Genomic DNA, 18,061 nt, shown 5'->3' with positions numbered 1-18,061 from the left:
GGTCACCATATACTTCCATTTGTGTAGTCAGTAAAGATAAATGCAAAACAAATGCACCCAAATATCCAGGTGCGCAAGTTCACGTGATTTTTCATTTGAGTAAATAATGTGCATGATTCAAGCGGACATACGTTTAAGTAAGTTGCGTCGCAGGTTTTTAAATTTTCAAAATTAAAAAAAAAACATATTTAAAAGGCTTTAAATCTTCGAGTATGTGTAAACATTATTCAAAATATCCAGGAACACAGGTTCAATTGCTAGTAATAAGTTCCACCACTCTTAAGTATAAGATTTTTTACCGTTTTAAAAGGCGGGTTACTTTACCATCCAGTTTATTCCCCATGTTTAATGGGAAAAAATAATATCGGGAAATTAAAATTGTTATAAAAATATTATTAAAAAGAAAATATTCAGCAATAATATGTTTATAACTAAATCAAGTTAATCGTGGCATATATGCAATGAAATACAACTTTTTCTAAGAAGATGTTATCTCGATTTAAAATTGTTTTCCATCAATATCTTTCAAACGATAATTAACACAGGTAAATCGATACTGCTTAAAATGATTAACTATAAATAAAAAGCCTACTTGACAAAATTTAACATCTATCGGCAGGTGTTACATGCATTAAGTGGGGGAAATATCCTATAATACAATCATAAAATCACCAGGAAAAATAACAATCCGATGAAAAAAGGTAAAACTCAAATTAAAATTTAACACACAATTTCCTTAATTAAAAACACAGTAATTTTTAAGCGAAGATAATCAGGTACTGTTCATAAAACGTTTATATCCAATAGGTGTTTTCGTTATAGGCATATTTAAAAGATACTTTAAAAAATAAAGATAAAAGAATACTTTACTCTGCAAAATTTCGGTTTCGCAGGTAAAATGTCATGTTATCATGTATGTTGTATTTAAGACCAATATACAGTAATGAAAATGACATACTGTGATGCAACAGTTCTTAAAAAAATAGAAAAAATATTTACTTCACTTTGTTTTTTATTTACTTTGTAAGATCTATGAAAATGTCTTACAGTTCCGTTAGATTTGGCCAATCTTTGAACGCATCGTCGGGTAGTGATGCGAGCATATTGTTGGATAGATCCCTGGAACACAAACACAGAAAAAAGAAATAATAAACCATGATTATAATTCTACGAAACAATTCTTTTTTAAATGAGCAAAACATGTGTTAGCATGCATTTGATTATGTCTGTATAAAGGAGAGACAATAGTCAAACAACTCGTAGAAACAACAAGAATATTGCAGTACTTTTCCCAGAAAGCGTGGAAATGAGGAAATCCTCGCTGTCGAGAGGGGACTCAAAAGACAATGAAAAACAGCAAAGATAGTTTTTCATTCAAATCTCGCAGACCACACACTGATATGTTACACATGGACACACTTTTCTGAACGCTTACGGAATAATAGCAACTCGCAACACAAGTAAACATCATGCTTATACTTAAGATGAAGATGATGGTTATTAAGATGATGATGATAATTAATATGGAGAAGGAGACACAGAAGAAGAAGAAGATGATGATTATGAAGAAGAACAGAATGATGATTATTTTTACTGATAATTTCATTTGTATATTGATGATGATGATGATGATGATGATGATGATGATGATGATGATAATGGTGGTGATGATGATGATGATGATGATGATGATGATGATGATGATGATGATGATGATGATGATGATGATGATGATGATGATGATGATGATGATGATGGCGATGACGATAACGATGATGGCGATGACGATGACGATAATGATGATGATGATGATGATGATGATGATGATGATGATGATGATGATGATGATGATGATGATGATGATGATGATGATGATGATGTTACAGAAAGTCATACAGACAGGCAGGTAGACATCCACACAGACATCAAGACAGACATAAAGACATACAAACAGACAGACAAACAGACAGACAAACAGACAGACAAACAGACAGACACAAATACAGACACACACACACAGACAGTCAGAGAGACAGAAAGTAAGACAGATAGACAGACAACAGAAAGTTAGACAGATAGACAGACATTTGGTCGGAAATACAGACAAACAGAAATACTTATAAAACTCGCAGCTGATACATTGTTTCGGTACCTACAAGAGGGTAGCGTCCGGTAGGGAAAGGGGTATGGTCGACAGTTGTTGTCCCATGCATCTTACGGCAGTTCCGGTGCAATTACAATTCGCTGGACACTGGCCCCCCGAGATACCCGTGCACAGCGCAAGAATCACCGCCAACACGAACGCTTTGCACGTGGACATTGTAGTATGTGGTGTTATCTATTAACAATCAATGTGCGAGATTAAGATAGTATTACTATTTTAAACTATGCAAATGATAAAAATAAAGACAACGTAAACTGTCAATTGAAGAAACTTTCAATAACTGTTAAAGGTATTATTGTCAGCGTATTCACACTTTTTTCACTCTCGTTGAAACATTTTGTATTCTTAAAAAATTTGAACATATATTGCAAATATCTTAGCACGTATATGTGTTATTCCCAATAGATTGTCACAGTAGCTAGAAACAGGGCATTCTCGAGTCACTAAAGGAATAATCGTTCGCGAGTAAACACCGTATTTATTTATCGGATAAATAATCAAAGATAGAAATATCATAGTTATTTTCATGTCGGTATCCAGAATCTTCCGAGTTAGAGCAGAACAAACGTCGGACTGAGTGGAAAGACGAAAAACAGCAACCACAGCAGAAGGACAATCGAAAACTTCAAATAGTTTTGGCTATGCCAAGTTATTATGCTTAACGTTTTGACAAGACGATATATATACATCGTTGGACATTAAGAAATACTTTTGTTTTTCTCAAGTGTAAGGCATTTACTCCAAAATAGTAAGTTGTTCTCGCAAGAAGACACAGGATATTTCCAAACATATTTTTCCAAACAGGTTTGTTGTGCTGACAATGTAGAGGGGATTTGTTGGCAATTTCAATGCCCATTCGTGAGCAAAGAGGACTATTCCCAAGGGATTTTTTGGAACGGATCGTTATTTAAGGGAGTGTATTTCCTATAGTAACGACCAATAACAAAAAATATTAAAGAACTACCTTTATCGGTAGCATTAGGTTTACTCTACTCCTTTAAGCTTTGAATGTAAAGAAAAAAATAGGAACGTTCGCACTTTCATTAACAACTAAAAGAACAACATTGAGTGGAAAACTAATCTTGAACCACTCCAACTTATGAAATTACGGTTTCGGTTTTTGTTTCGGTTAATCCGTGTTTAGACTATCGTTGTTCGAATAATCATTATATGCATGTGCTTTTGTATCAATGAAAATGTTAGTAATAGGCATTCCAGTACAATTTGCGGGCACTGAGCCAAGTCATTGTTGCGAACTACATTTCTCTACTTGGATTATGATGAAAAGATTGCAATCGATGTTGGAAATCATTATCCTCTTAATACAATAAATTCGTTAATTGAATATGGCATTAAGACTGTCGTATTATTTATTTTTTATTCCCCAATTCTGGATTAAAAAAGCAATTTTACCAGTTCAACCTCGCATTCGGACTTTAACGATGAAGTACGGTCAAGATAATTGATATGTTTACTTAAATATTATATGCAGAGATAAGTCTTATCGAAAAACCACTCGTAATAATTATTATGCGTTTTTGTGGTGACTAAAACTTGAGGATCAAAATAATATTGATAAATGAATTCCAATAAATATTGGGCTAAAGCCATATGAACAGTATCGATACTATTGAAAGAACGACTTCTATATGAATTTAGGTCGTTTTGAAGATCTAATTAAACGTATGTAAATGTTCTTAAAACATAATGCATATACATACAAAATATGACATTAAAAATAAAATAAGAATTACTTAACATAAGACAAATAAAATAAGAATTACTTAACATAAGACAGTCCGCGATTGTTGTGCAATTATAGATTTTAGTCATACTATAAAAATGCCAAACTAAACCCATTAAAATTGGTAAGATATTTTAATATCAAATAATCATCAGACTTACAAATAAAACAAACCTAAGTCTTTTTGGTAAAGTGTGAATCCATTCACTGACTCTCTGAGGTCTTAAGGAACGTGCGACATTTCAAACAAAGTTATTTTACAAAGTCATTTTGTAATTTCCATAAGTGTCTATGCCTATCGCCAAAATGACAACAATGGTGGGTTTAAATGAAGATCTGCAAATCGATCCGGCTTTTCAATATTCGTTTCAGATCGTTCAGAACGTATCTTCAATAGACGTGTTGTCTAAAACCACTATTCTTCCAATGTGCTTAAGTACACATTTAGACACAACTAAATTTTATACTATAGCTTTAAATTGATATATAACCTATACGTTTTAATACGGAGGTAGATATACATACGTTCGTTTGTAGATGTGCTAAACCTGCTGTTATAGTAAACCTTGCCTTACTAATAAATTGTTATCGTGTAACAGTATAATTAAACAAAATATGCGTATTTATTGTTTAAATAACAAATCTAAATATTTCTACCTGAAAATAACATATGACGAACGCGAATACTTGTATCAGTGTTCAGTTACATAAACAATCAATGAATAGTTGAGATACATGATTTATCGTTTGGTGGAGGGCGCTTGTTTAGCTGTAAGATTAATCATCCATATTGGTATTTACACATTCGGTACCTCCAGATATCGAACCCTGCGTTAGTTGATGCGGATGTGGTTTTGAATAGTACTAAATGTGCGTTTAGAACATAAGAGCCTACTCGTTGAATATATAAATACCTGAGAAAAGAAATAAAATGGTCGTATTGACTAAAACCACATGATATAAAAAAACAGTATTAACCGGAATGGATGGGAAACTATTGTAGCTAGCTGGCCTGTTTTTTTATTTAATAAATCTATTTATTCATGTATGCTCGATTGCATTAAACGCATATGGTCTCATTGAAACATTGGCAAACGGTTTAAGCCAATTTTAGTTTATTTTACACATTCGGTACCTCCAGATATCGAACCCTGCGTTAGTTGATGCGGATATGGTTTTGAATAGTACTAAATGTGCGTTTAGAACATAAGAGCCTACTCGTTGAATATATAAATACCTGAGAAAAGAAATAAAATGGTCGTATTGACTAAAACCACATGATATAAAAAAACAGTATAAACCGGAATGGATGGGAAACTATTGTAGCTAGCTGGCCTGTTTTTTTATTTAATAAATCTATTTATTCATGTATGCTCGATTGCATTAAACGCATATGGTCTCATTGAAACATTGGCAAACGGTTTAAGCCAATTTTAGTTTATTGGGCGAAGATCTTGAGAATGCTTAAAACCGCAGGGTGGATCTATTGCATCCACCGATGAAAGATTTCATTGTAATAAACTGTTCGTTCAGCATGCGATTTTCAAAAGAATTTCAATTTTGTCTGCTTTGTTTATGCCCATATATTAGTGGGGATTTCAACATCTAGATCATTCTGGAGTTATACTTTCAGTAAGTTGCCTTATCTTAAATACTAAATTAGCCTCTTACTATTCTTACTGCAAGTGCTTAAATGGTCGTCCTTGATTAGCCCGTGCAGACTAATCAGGGATCACACTTTTCGCTTAAACTGGATTTCGTCTTGAAGTGACAATCTTTAAACGAAAAAATGCTATAAAAGTCGAAAGTGTATTTTCTGATAAGCCTGTGCGACCTGTGTCTGGTACCACACTTTCCACACGAGTTTTAATTTTCCTGAAGAGGCTCAAATAATGGTGACGAGAGTTTGTGTCCTGATAATGTTTAAGGAGAGTAATCATCTCTATGTTGAAGACTTGTGTTATCGATACTACTATAGTATCTTAAAAAATGAATATTGTATATAAATACAATTTAATTCAGTTTAATAAAAGAACTATTTTCTCGAAGCCCAGAACTGGGAAAAGTCCCGAAGACGTCATTGAAACGATAAAAGCGGAAAGTGTCGTTTCTAGTAGGCTTGTGTCGACTGCATAGATTAATCTGGGACGACACTTTCCGAAGACGCGTTTAGCCAAGTTATTTTCAGATCGAGGCTCAAATAATGGTGCTGAAAGTTAAACTCCTGACGATGTTTTTAGAGTCTCATTATTAATATATATCAGACACGTATTTTCAATTATATAGTATCTTAAAATGTGAACATGTTTATAACATATATTTGTCAGTGTAATTCTATAATTTTCTCAGAACCCAGGACTGTGAAAATGTCCCGTTAACCAATGAAATACATTATCAACAACACCAACAACACCGTTTATTAGCTAGCTCTTCAGCACATAGTAAGCGTCTTGCCATAAACAAAATAAAATATTACACACGGGTAATGCCTGGATTATAAAAAAATATGGAAATAAGGTTTGGATAGACGTTAACAATGAATTCACTGATAAGTTATAGTAGTTATGACACGGCCTCGGGAGCATTTCAATAAGCACTAAGCACATAGGAACTCTTCTAGCATCAGGATTAAGTCTAGAACTGGGAACAAGTACCTTGAAGAAACATATCAGTGTACTTTACATAAAACAAAGTATGCTTGCCTATGCTAACCATTCAAACCAAGTAATAGTATGTATATGAATACTTCGTCTATACAATCTGTTTGTTAAATGGTGTCAATAAAACATAACAATTCCAAATGAACATGTATTAACTCATCCATAAATATTAATTCATTCCTAATAATTAATTCATAAAAATATGGTCACCATTTTTAAGGTGAACATAATACCAAACGAGAACATGTGTTTATCATCAATCCTATTTGTGTATTGTAAGTATGTTTTCTTTGGGCTACATAAGGTAAAAATAAATTTCTGTAATGTAACATGTTCGTTATCGTGAATATAAAAGCATGTGCATAATAACTTCGGACGTCGGAACGTTATGGTTGAAACAAATCGGCGGCGTCCATACTTATTTGGAAGAAGCAATAGCATCGTTATTAACTTATTTTATAGAAAGAAAAATATCCAGCTGTCGTGCATGAAATGAAACAATGTTGGCATGTCTCCATCGTAAAAGGCAAACCTTGGTCTATGTTAAAGTTTTTCGAGGCAATGAATGTGTATGCGGAAGAAAATCGACCTTCTTGTCCATCATATCATGTTCTGCTTCTATTTTGGCCAGTCTGAATATATCAGGAATGACATTTTTGATATGTTTTGTTTAATCATTTTAATTGCAGCACTGTTGAAATTAAAATGACAAGAAACATAGTAAACAACATGTGTTTATTTCTAATTTATCCCATCGCATAATGCTGTGAATATGTGCATTACAAAACCTAGCTGGGTATCGTTGACGTGTGTTTTTTTTATATTAATGCATACATTTAGCGCAACCATAAAATACTGGTAATATTTTGATAGTTTATCTCTTTTGTTCGCCTCAGGGTTTTTTGAAATTACGTAACTCACCTTCACAACTAATGTATACAAACCAGATGAAATTAAATTTTAAGTAAATATTACAAATCGGCCACCACATTTGTTGATATGGTAATCGATACTGTTGTTCATCTTTATTTTCATGTTCTACACGTACGAGCTATTCTCTTTCAATACAGACAATTTGTCAAAATCAATATTTTCTGTCCCAAACTCGGAAGAAAAAAGGGACATTGCATAAGTTTATTCGTTAATTTTCCAAAAAATATCTTATCTAAATTTGATTCATTCGAATCTATTATGACTAGTAAAATGTATGTTAAATGTATAAGAGTAATCTTGTTGCACACACTATATAACATAACAAGTATTGAAAGAACATGAACTACATGAAAAATAAAAAAACATATACTGGACAACATAAAAGAAAGTTCAATTATAACGTATTGTTAATGAATATCAGTCAAAATGTACTATAAAAGTATAAACGAGGTTTTTGCAATGACACAATGATCTCGTTAAAAAAACAAGACGATGTATAATATTTATTTTGCTATAATATTTTAAAGGGTACATACATGTACACAGTTTTATCGTATTATTTTAACAAAACAAGAACTATCTTTAAAAAAATATACGGTATTGGTTTTATTTGTTGTTGTTGAAAACGTTTGTCAATAAAAGAGTTATGCCTAATATTGCGGTTGTTTGTCTTAACACTACATAGTCGTAGTACATCTACATACATTTAAATAAAAACGTAGTTTACAAACTGATCAGATCTAAAACATACGCAAAAAATGAAAACGCTCTACAAAGACTTAACAAAGTATTTTTTACAAACACTTAAAGATAAAAATGTTGTGTGTCACAGGGTTGATCACTCCAGGTTTTAACAAACAAGTGTTCAGCGACTGAACATGTATTCATTTTTGACAGGGTTAGCCAATCATCACATATATCGGTATATGGTCTTTATTATTCTCATTTTATATTGTTTGAACTCTCGTTTTTAATGTGAAAATAAATGTTTTATATTTGATACTTTTCATTGAAGACACAATAACATTTTTGCAACTGACCGATGTAAAAATTTCCACCATATGCCCAAAGTTATTATAAGCGCAAAAACGATACTGACACGTTAACTCGTATAAGATGCTGAACCAAAAATGTGTTTATTTTTAGTAAGAACAAATCTATTTAAATAGTTGGTGCATGCATTATTCTATACTGCACAATAAAGATACAACACCAGATTTGCATGTAATAATTTAGCACATTTTGACTACAAGACACAGCGTTTCCTATTTCGTTTTTGTTAAGGTATTTTAAGCAAATGCGAACCTAACAGTTATTTAGTCGGGCCCACTGTAGGGAAGTTTCTGAAACAGTGTTTTATCTCATGGTTAAAGGCATTTAAAGGCACCTTAAAATGATGCTGCTGACATTGTACGCTAGGATGCAATTAAGCGCCTTTTTCAGCGTAACCAATGTTATTCTTTTCGCGTATACATGTCAATTAATCACATGTCTTAACATGAATGAACAATACAACCTATTCATAGCATGAGCTGATAAATATGGTCCATTATTATTTGTAGGTCTAGAGAGCAGATTGCTGATCTTGTTTAACTTTATTTTGACTGCTTTTAAAACATGTTTGCAAAATTTTATCCTGAAAAAAGATGCTGCAGTTATTGGTATATGTTACAAATGAAGAAATGTTGCATTTACTTTATTAAAACAAATTGATAAATTTGAATGGTGGTTAATTTCATCGCTGCATAAATTGTCGCAATAAATCTACCTTAGGAGGTTGCGCAGAGTGTTACGCAGAAAACACCCTAGAGCAGCAAGAAAACTCAGACGGACGGACCCACATCACATAAATCTACTCAGCCAGTAACGGACGTGCGACTACAACTTGCAATAATACAGGGGTCTTTATAATCAGATTATTAAAATTTTACTAACATTATTAAATTTAGAAATACTTTAAATCCGAGTTAAAACGTAATACATACTTAATTATGAATCAACCGCGAAAGGTACCAGACAACTTTTCTAATGAGGTCAAAGTTCACGGACACGAATTAGATAAACAGAAGAGGAGAAACAAAAACGGTTATTACGCCGCATAAATCTATGCTAGGCTTATAACTTAAAATACATTGTACTGCTTCGACGAAGAGAGCCAGCTGATTGACGAAGTAGGACGGGCACGAGGGCGACCAGATCTCAGAATTGCAGTTTAAGGCGAAACGAGAGGCAATGAAATATTGACGACGACCAGAACCTCGCGGGCGCAAAAAGTGACGAAAATCGACAGACGGTTGATTGAGGGTACTATATCGAATAGGGTTCAGGAATAAGTAAAACATAACGTAGCAGCAGGGTGCATAAAATACACATTTTCGCACATAATGGATTAAGAGTAAGATCGCATGCATTGATATAGGGCGCTATGACAAGAACCATTACCTAGATTTTAATATTTTGTTCATGGTGATTTTGTTCTTGTGCATATCATACCCAAGATATTTACATAACCTTGTGAGGCGTGTTAGTTTATTTTGCAGGTATGATTCGAAAAGGATTGAATGAAACTTTATAAAGTGCTTTAAATTACAGTGCAGAGGGAAATGACAAAGCCTGTCAGAGGATGCAAAGAAACAAACAACTGAAAGAGGTCCTCGACATGAAGTGCTTAGTACAAAAACCATAAGTTGCTCGCTTTATTATGAAGGGCTTATTTACAGTAATAACAAAACAGTGAATAATTATCAATTAGCTCAAAATATCGTGTATGGTTTAAAAAGAAAACTCAAACTACGTTTAGTTACGCAGACAACATAGGTCGAACGTTAATGATAACCATTCATTAAACAAGTGTTTTAATGCCAACATAGCTTATTGTATCGTAACATGTTGTTTTTATAATAATCAAACCAAATCAGAATCTCAGATATGTTCCATACATATTATGTTCGATTATTATCTCATTCTTGGAATAATCTCTCTTCATTGGATTAAGAATTATGAACAAAACCAACAACGTACCTTTGTTTAATCAAATCCCTTCGAGTTGTAAGTATCCAGTCACCACAAATACATTGCTCGTGTAATTGCTAACCAAATGGTTTACGAAGTCAACATTTGTTTTCCTCTTCGGCTAGGATTACAAACAGGAAACTAATCCCTTTGAAAAGAACCATAATATGATTGCACAAAACAAAAGACAGTTACTACAAATACTTCCCGTTGAATCAACTATTTTACGTGTAATTGTACATGTCTTGAATTTCAACATAAGGTTTTATCAATCTATAGTAATTTATGAACTAACCCAGGAATATATGTTCGAGTTCAAGTTTGCTATTACATGCAAATTAACCACAGCCCAAAACACCCAAAATAACACTTTTAGCCCTCTTTGTTCGTGTCTGTTATATGTAAAATAATTATGATTACGTCTACTACTACTTCTACTACTGCTGCTACTGCTACTGCTACTACTGCTGATGATGCTGCTATTGCTACCCTTACTACTACTACTACTACTACTACTACTACTACGACTACTACTATTACTACTACAGCTACTATTACTACTACTACTACTACGACTACTACTACTTCTACTACTACTACTACTACTACTACTACTACTACTACTACTACTACTACTTCTACTACTACTACTACTTCGACTACTTCTACTACTACTACTACTTCTACTACTGCTACTACTACTACTACTTCAGCTACTACTACTACTACTACTATTAAAACAACTACTACTACTACGACTACTACTACTACTACTACTTCTACTACTACTACTGCTACTACTACTACTACTACTACTACTACTACTACTTCTACTACTACTACAACTACAACTACAACTACTACTACTACTACTACTACTACTTCTACTACTGCTACTTCTACTACTACTACTACTACTACTACTACTACTACTACTACTACTACTACTACTACTACTACTACAACAACTACTACTACTACTACTACTACTACTACTACTACTACTACTACTACTACTACTACTACTACTACTACTACTACTACTACTACTACTACTACTACTACTACTACTACTCCTACTACTACTACTACTTCTACTACTACAACTACTTCTACCACTACTACTACTACTACTACTGCTACTACTACTACTACTACTACTACAACTACTACTACTACGACTACTTCTACTACTACTACTACTACTTCTACTACTGTTACTACTTATACTACTACTACTACAGCTACTACAACTACTACTACTACTACTACGACTACTACTACTACTACTACTACTACAACTACTACTACTACTACTACTACTACTACTACTACTACTACTACTACTACTACTACTACTACTACTACTACTACTACTACTACTACTACTACTACTACTACTACTCGTTTAAGTAGAACTACTACTATTACTGCTACTACTACTACTTCTGGTACTACTACTGCTATCACTACTACTACTACTTATAATACTTCTTCGAATACTTCTGCTACTACTACTACTACTACTACTACTACTACTTTTACAACAACAGCTGCTACTACTACTACTACTAAAACTACTACTACTAATACTACGACTTCCACAACGACTTTTACTACTACTACTATTATTGCTTCTTCTTATACTTCTAATATTGATACTACTTCTACTGCTACTACTACGACTACTACTTCTAATACTACGACTTCTACAACGACTTCGACTACTACTACTTTTATAACTACTATTTATACTTCTCATACTGATACTACTACTATTACTGCATCATGAAAAACTAGTAATATTTCTAACACTACAAAACAACAACAGCTGCTACGAATTACACTACTACTTCTGCCACTACTTCTTTTTATGCGTATTCGTTTGATGGGTCGTCTAGGCGTACAGTTTCTTCTAGTACAATTTACTTCTTCTTCTTCTTCCACTAATTCTTTTTTTTCTAATTATACTGTTACTATAACTACTACTTCCACTTAAACTACTAATTCGACTACTATTACAAATACAACTACTTTTTGTGCTATTACTACTACGAATATAGCTTCTTCTTTCATTATTACTACAGCAACAACGAAAGACATACTTACGACTATTTCGACTTATTTCAATGACGACATTATGAACAATTAAATATTAACTAGTAATTGTATGAACTTAACATTTGGAATGAAAGCATAATACTATTACAATGTTTCTTTCACGAATTAGGCCTCGCCTTTATTGTTTTGTTTGGCGAGTTATTATAATATATTTGCGTTGTTTTGGTAATTGAATTTTGATACAACAAGCACACAAAAAGTTGTTTTGAGTTAAATAATGAATGTCATGTGTAACTCGTCGCAGCAGTAACTCGTAGGAACGACTGTAATTACAATAATAATTGATTAACAAAGTATGTTCAAAATGAAGAAGAACTGGTACAAAAATTCCATCAGAATTAGACCGAAAAACGTAAATACGTTTCGTAGGTAGAGTCGTAAACTCGCTTATGTACAAGAGAAATGTACACGGTAAGCAAATCCTCACTAAACAGTTCAGATAAGATCATCTAACACATGTCGTTCTGCAGGAAAGACAGCTACGAGTAACTTGATCAGTATGCGTTTCGTTGACGTGAAAACTGTTGGATGGATAGCACCATAATTTAATCAATTGTATGGCACTGTGGTTATTCATATCCACATTTCGGATTAAAATTGAGAATATAAACATGCACTTTAATAAGTCAACAGAATTCCAATCTCGTAAGAATAAAGACAATATGAGAATCGTTATAAATAATTGGCTTGCTTTAATGTCACCCCAAACTTCCAGACAAATATCAAACACTAAGTGTACCTTAACGTATTTGTTCACAAATAGTCAAATCACAGTTTAACGATTATTCGTTGCGTAAAATAATGTATGTTTTATATTCAAACAAGCGAAATAACAGCCATATCTTAGAAAATTACAATACAAGAAGCACGTTTCTTTATTGATAAAATCGGAAAATAAATAAGTATTGAAGACGCGTAAGGAATAGAGGACACTCCTTTTCCGAAAATTCCATTTATAAAGGACAAAATATGAAAGCTTCCTTATATTTCCAATGCATATTGTTACAAGGATATATGCAGTTGTCGGTAATTTACACCCGAAAAATATATAACGAATGCATTTCTGCACGTTTCCCTACTGAAATTGTCAACGCATTTTAAATGTTAAAATGAGATCTGATAACCGTTGTATCAAGTTGTAAATCACTCTTTCCATGTCTTCATCGCGGTTATATAAATCCAAATTATATATATATATACATGTATGTAAGTACAATGTATACAATACAATTATATTTATGTTAAATTATAAGTTGTATTTATGTACGTGAATTAACTAGCCATTTAAAGACGAACCATTTAATAAAAAAACATCGTTATATTGTCTACATGTAGGTCAGAATCTCAGGGTGAATGGATGAGATTAGAACACGTGCGTTGCCCAGCACGTGAATGCAGATCAGGGTATGTGTGTGTTCACCTACGAATGTGCTGGTGCATGTTTCATCGGGCGCAATCTAAAACGCTTATCAATATCCTTGACCCATGCGTATGTTTCAATCAGGTTTTCAAAATTTAAACTATTCAGCCACTAGAGAGAAGCCGATATCAGGTTAATACTCCAAATAAATCATCCATACACACCATCAGCAGTGTGCAAGTCACTAAGAATAGTTTACGTGTTTACTTAATATAGTTCACAGTATACTGCTGTCTTAAAAACATAGATGTGCTAGATAACTAACCCGAGTAATAGCTTCTTAATCTCTGTTAAAGGACGCAACGAGCAAGAATGATGGAAGCGACTCTAAAATAGTGTAACCTTATCAGCATATCAATAACGTTTCGTAAAAATTTGCCAAGCAAAATAAGATGTTTTATAAAAACGCTAAAGCGTTATTTATTGTTTATTAAATGTACCTTCTACTTATATAAAATCTTCTTTAAAATAGAAACATTTTAGGCGTTAGTTTCCAAATGAATCTTTTCAACATAATTGCATATAGTCATTTGCGTTTTTACTTGGATCAAATATTCTTTTTCTACAGATTTATTTATTCCATCGTTCATTAGAACATTGATGCGGTGCTTCTTTTCTATAGTCATGCTTTCCATTGCACGTTTTTTTTTGTATTCATGTTATTCTTTTTTATGTGTAAAGTATTTATTTGTCTGTTTAGAATTAAATATAAAAATATTTAATCAGTAGATAACACATTGAATGTTCATTTAAGGTCAAGCGCATCTTGGGTTTGCGGCCAGGATGGAAATAATGTCTAATTGAACGAATATAGTAAAATCATATGTGCCCTCAATGAGAACAGTTAAGGTATACACACAGGTAAGAACGGATGTAATAATATTGTGTATGAACATATTGGCTTCCACAGGCATAATGATACAATATTTTTCATGGATGGTATAAATGTCATTAATTATTGACCAAAGTTATAACAATTACCCTGAATGGACCACATATGCGGTTCTGGGGACGTCTTAAAATGTGATCTCAAAATATGTTACATTGAATAGTTTAGAAGATAGGTAATTTTTTACAGAGAGAGCAAATAAAATACAGTAATACGAAAATAATGGATTACAATAATAATTCATCAATTTCTATTCTGTGGTCAATGTAACGAATATAATAATAATGAAATAATACTTAAACAGTTTTAATACAAAAAGCAAGGACCACATGATGTTATGATATAAATATATTGTATGCATGTAGGTGATGTAGGGCAATCGGGGTGGAAATGTGGAGACAGCTTCCACAAAGACCAGTACATCCGAACGGATTTCGGAACATTTAGTTTTACAGTGTCTGTTGCTTTGAAGTTCAGTGATAAAATATCATCAAGATGGATTGCGACGTTGGTTGATTCGTTACAAAGACAATGTAATTGACGAACACGATATAAATGTTGAACAATAACTGAAAATGTTGAAAATTTAAACAATAGACAGGTTTAAAGTTTAGCAAATACATCGAAATTAATAATTAAATAATTAAAGAATACCAATATTTATTAAATCATGCTGAAACCGACCCTGTTCGAATTTATTTATCTATTGGACTGCTATATGCTGTTTAACTTGTGTTTGGACATTTGTTTATCAATAATTCAAATTATGAATATCAAGATTTTTTTTTTATATAATAACTAAATATTATGTAAAGATATATTATAAGATATCGAAAACAGTATTCTCAATATCAAGAAATAGAACGTTTGATACAAAGAAAAATCGAATTCGCGATGTACACACATCTTTTTAATACCAGTTAAGCGATCGTATTTGTTGATGTCAACAAATCGATTTATATATATCAAGAAATCGAAATCTTGATATTCGAAGTTCCTCGTTTTTGTTTATATCAATTTATCAAAATATTGATTTGAAAACATAATTTTGTTGATATAAAAAAATCGATTTATTGAAGAAACAAATATACCCGGTTTCTTGATATCATTTAATAAGTGTTGTTTTGTCTCTCTCTATGTGTGTACACAATATCGCATTGAATATTGTTATCATGAGGTAAGCCACACATTTTTATTGTAACCTGTCTTTGTCTATTTTTGCAAAGCCTTATGTCATCAATATATTATTTTCTGATATCAAGAAATTAATTTTAGGATATGAAGAAATAAGTTTGTGATATCAACAATTTGTTTTTTTATATTGAAATATAGTAACTTTTTTTCGAGTTCAATGATTAAACTATGTTTAATATTTGAAAATCGTATTTTATCCAACATCGCATTAAGAAAGTTTAACTATTTTTTAGACATTTCTTGATAAAAAAAAAGCCATTGATTGATATAAATAAAATATCTATACAAAAACTGATACATGCATGCTTTCTTTTTTTACTTTTTAGCTTTTGTAGTTTATTTAGGTGTTAAATAATTATTTATTTGATGCTCAATCAATACTTAGCGCATTTCAGTAAATATTTTATATTTCAAGTTATTTTAATTACTATGGCGATATATAAGTATAAATTTTTTGGTATTAGTATACTTTGAATACGAATACTACGAATATTAGGATTATTTAGCATTATTTAATATTATGTTAAAAGAAACTTGTATTAAATCAGGATTATCACACAATTTTAGCCGAGATATTTCTCTATTGACATTTTGGTTTTATTGTGTTAAAATTTGATCATATTAAAAGTTGCGTCGTAAAATACACGTTTAAACAATGTTAATATGGTCCTCTGTTCCCATCGTCGGTCAAATTACTACTTACTACTTACTTGACATTTTATGAAAAAATGATTATAACTTAAACGGCACATTACTTTATATGAGCATTAACCTTATGATACAATATCAAGTCATACTTTTATTTTAATTTCAAATAATTTTAGCCCATTTTTATAATTTGCCAAAAATTTAACAGAGTTTCTATTTAATGTCAATTAGGAGATATCTGAATTGTTTAACATTGTGCGTGTCTACAATTTAAGTCCACTAACAATGCATATGCATATGTATATATATATATATATATATATATATATATATATATATATATATATATATATATATATATATTATATATATAGATATATATAGATATATATATATATATATTCAATATATATATATTATATATATATATATATATATATATATATATATATAGATATATATATATATATATATATATATATATATATATATATATATATTTACTATAAATCTGGACAAGCTATAACATGGGCTGTATAGTATGAGAACATAACAACTTGTGTTATTACTTATATAAAATAAGAATAAGAAAATAGAATAAGACTTCGGGTAAGTTCAAATAAAACTTAAGCGGTGCGTCGGGTTTCACAGATTGTAGACCAATTTCATCATTAAATAGGGATTTTAATAATTCTTAAAAAGTTATAACAATTTATTACAACAACACGCTACGAAACGGATCCTTCCAACAGATTCTTGTGAAGGAATAGTATTTCTGTTTTTGTTTTATTTCCACTTAACCGCATATTGTACAATTACGCAAAACGATTGCGTTATTTTTTACCACATGTTAATCAAAAGGTTATTCACGAGTTGAGTTGCATACGCTATGGTTCATCGGGTATGAAAAAATATTATTTTGGCTTATCCAATCAAAATTGTTCATGTACGTGCTTATGCACAACGGTATTTTTTATAAAGATGTCATTTCCAATATTTTGCCGAAAGTACTTTACTACAACATGTGTCCTTGGTATTGATTTTGAACGTCATCGGTGAGTTTAACTTTCTCTTTAGAACAAAGTCAGGCTTGGCAAGCTATCTATTGAACCTGTCTTACATACTGAGGCATACTTATGCGTTTTACTTGCATCCAGTGATAATTGATAAATTGGTGATCTACTCCTAAATGTCGAAAATCAAAATACATTTAAAAAGTGTTCAGTTATTTTAGTTGGAATGTGATATATTACAAATCAATGACCATGTGAAAAGG

General features: G+C 31.7%; 1 protein-coding gene across 1 annotated transcript in view; it reads right to left on the bottom strand.

The window, feature by feature from the left end:
• LOC127848992 (insulin-like growth factor-binding protein complex acid labile subunit) overlaps positions 1-18,061 on the bottom strand; it is a 117,355-nt gene that overhangs the window by 74,427 nt on the left and 24,867 nt on the right. Inside the window, exons 2-3 of the mRNA XM_052381719.1 lie at positions 2,157-2,338; positions 1,048-1,119 (exon numbers count right to left, since the gene is read on the bottom strand). Coding sequence (XP_052237679.1) covers positions 1,048-1,119; positions 2,157-2,320 — 236 coding nt within the window. The 5' untranslated portion in view covers positions 2,321-2,338. The remainder of the gene's footprint in view (positions 1-1,047; positions 1,120-2,156; positions 2,339-18,061) is intronic.

This window comes from Dreissena polymorpha, chromosome 10 (genome assembly GCF_020536995.1).
Source record: "Dreissena polymorpha isolate Duluth1 chromosome 10, UMN_Dpol_1.0, whole genome shotgun sequence".
Lineage (NCBI taxonomy): Eukaryota > Metazoa > Mollusca > Bivalvia > Myida > Dreissenidae > Dreissena > Dreissena polymorpha.
Note: the sequence above shows the minus strand (reverse complement) of the source record. Positions and strands in the feature narration are given on the sequence as shown.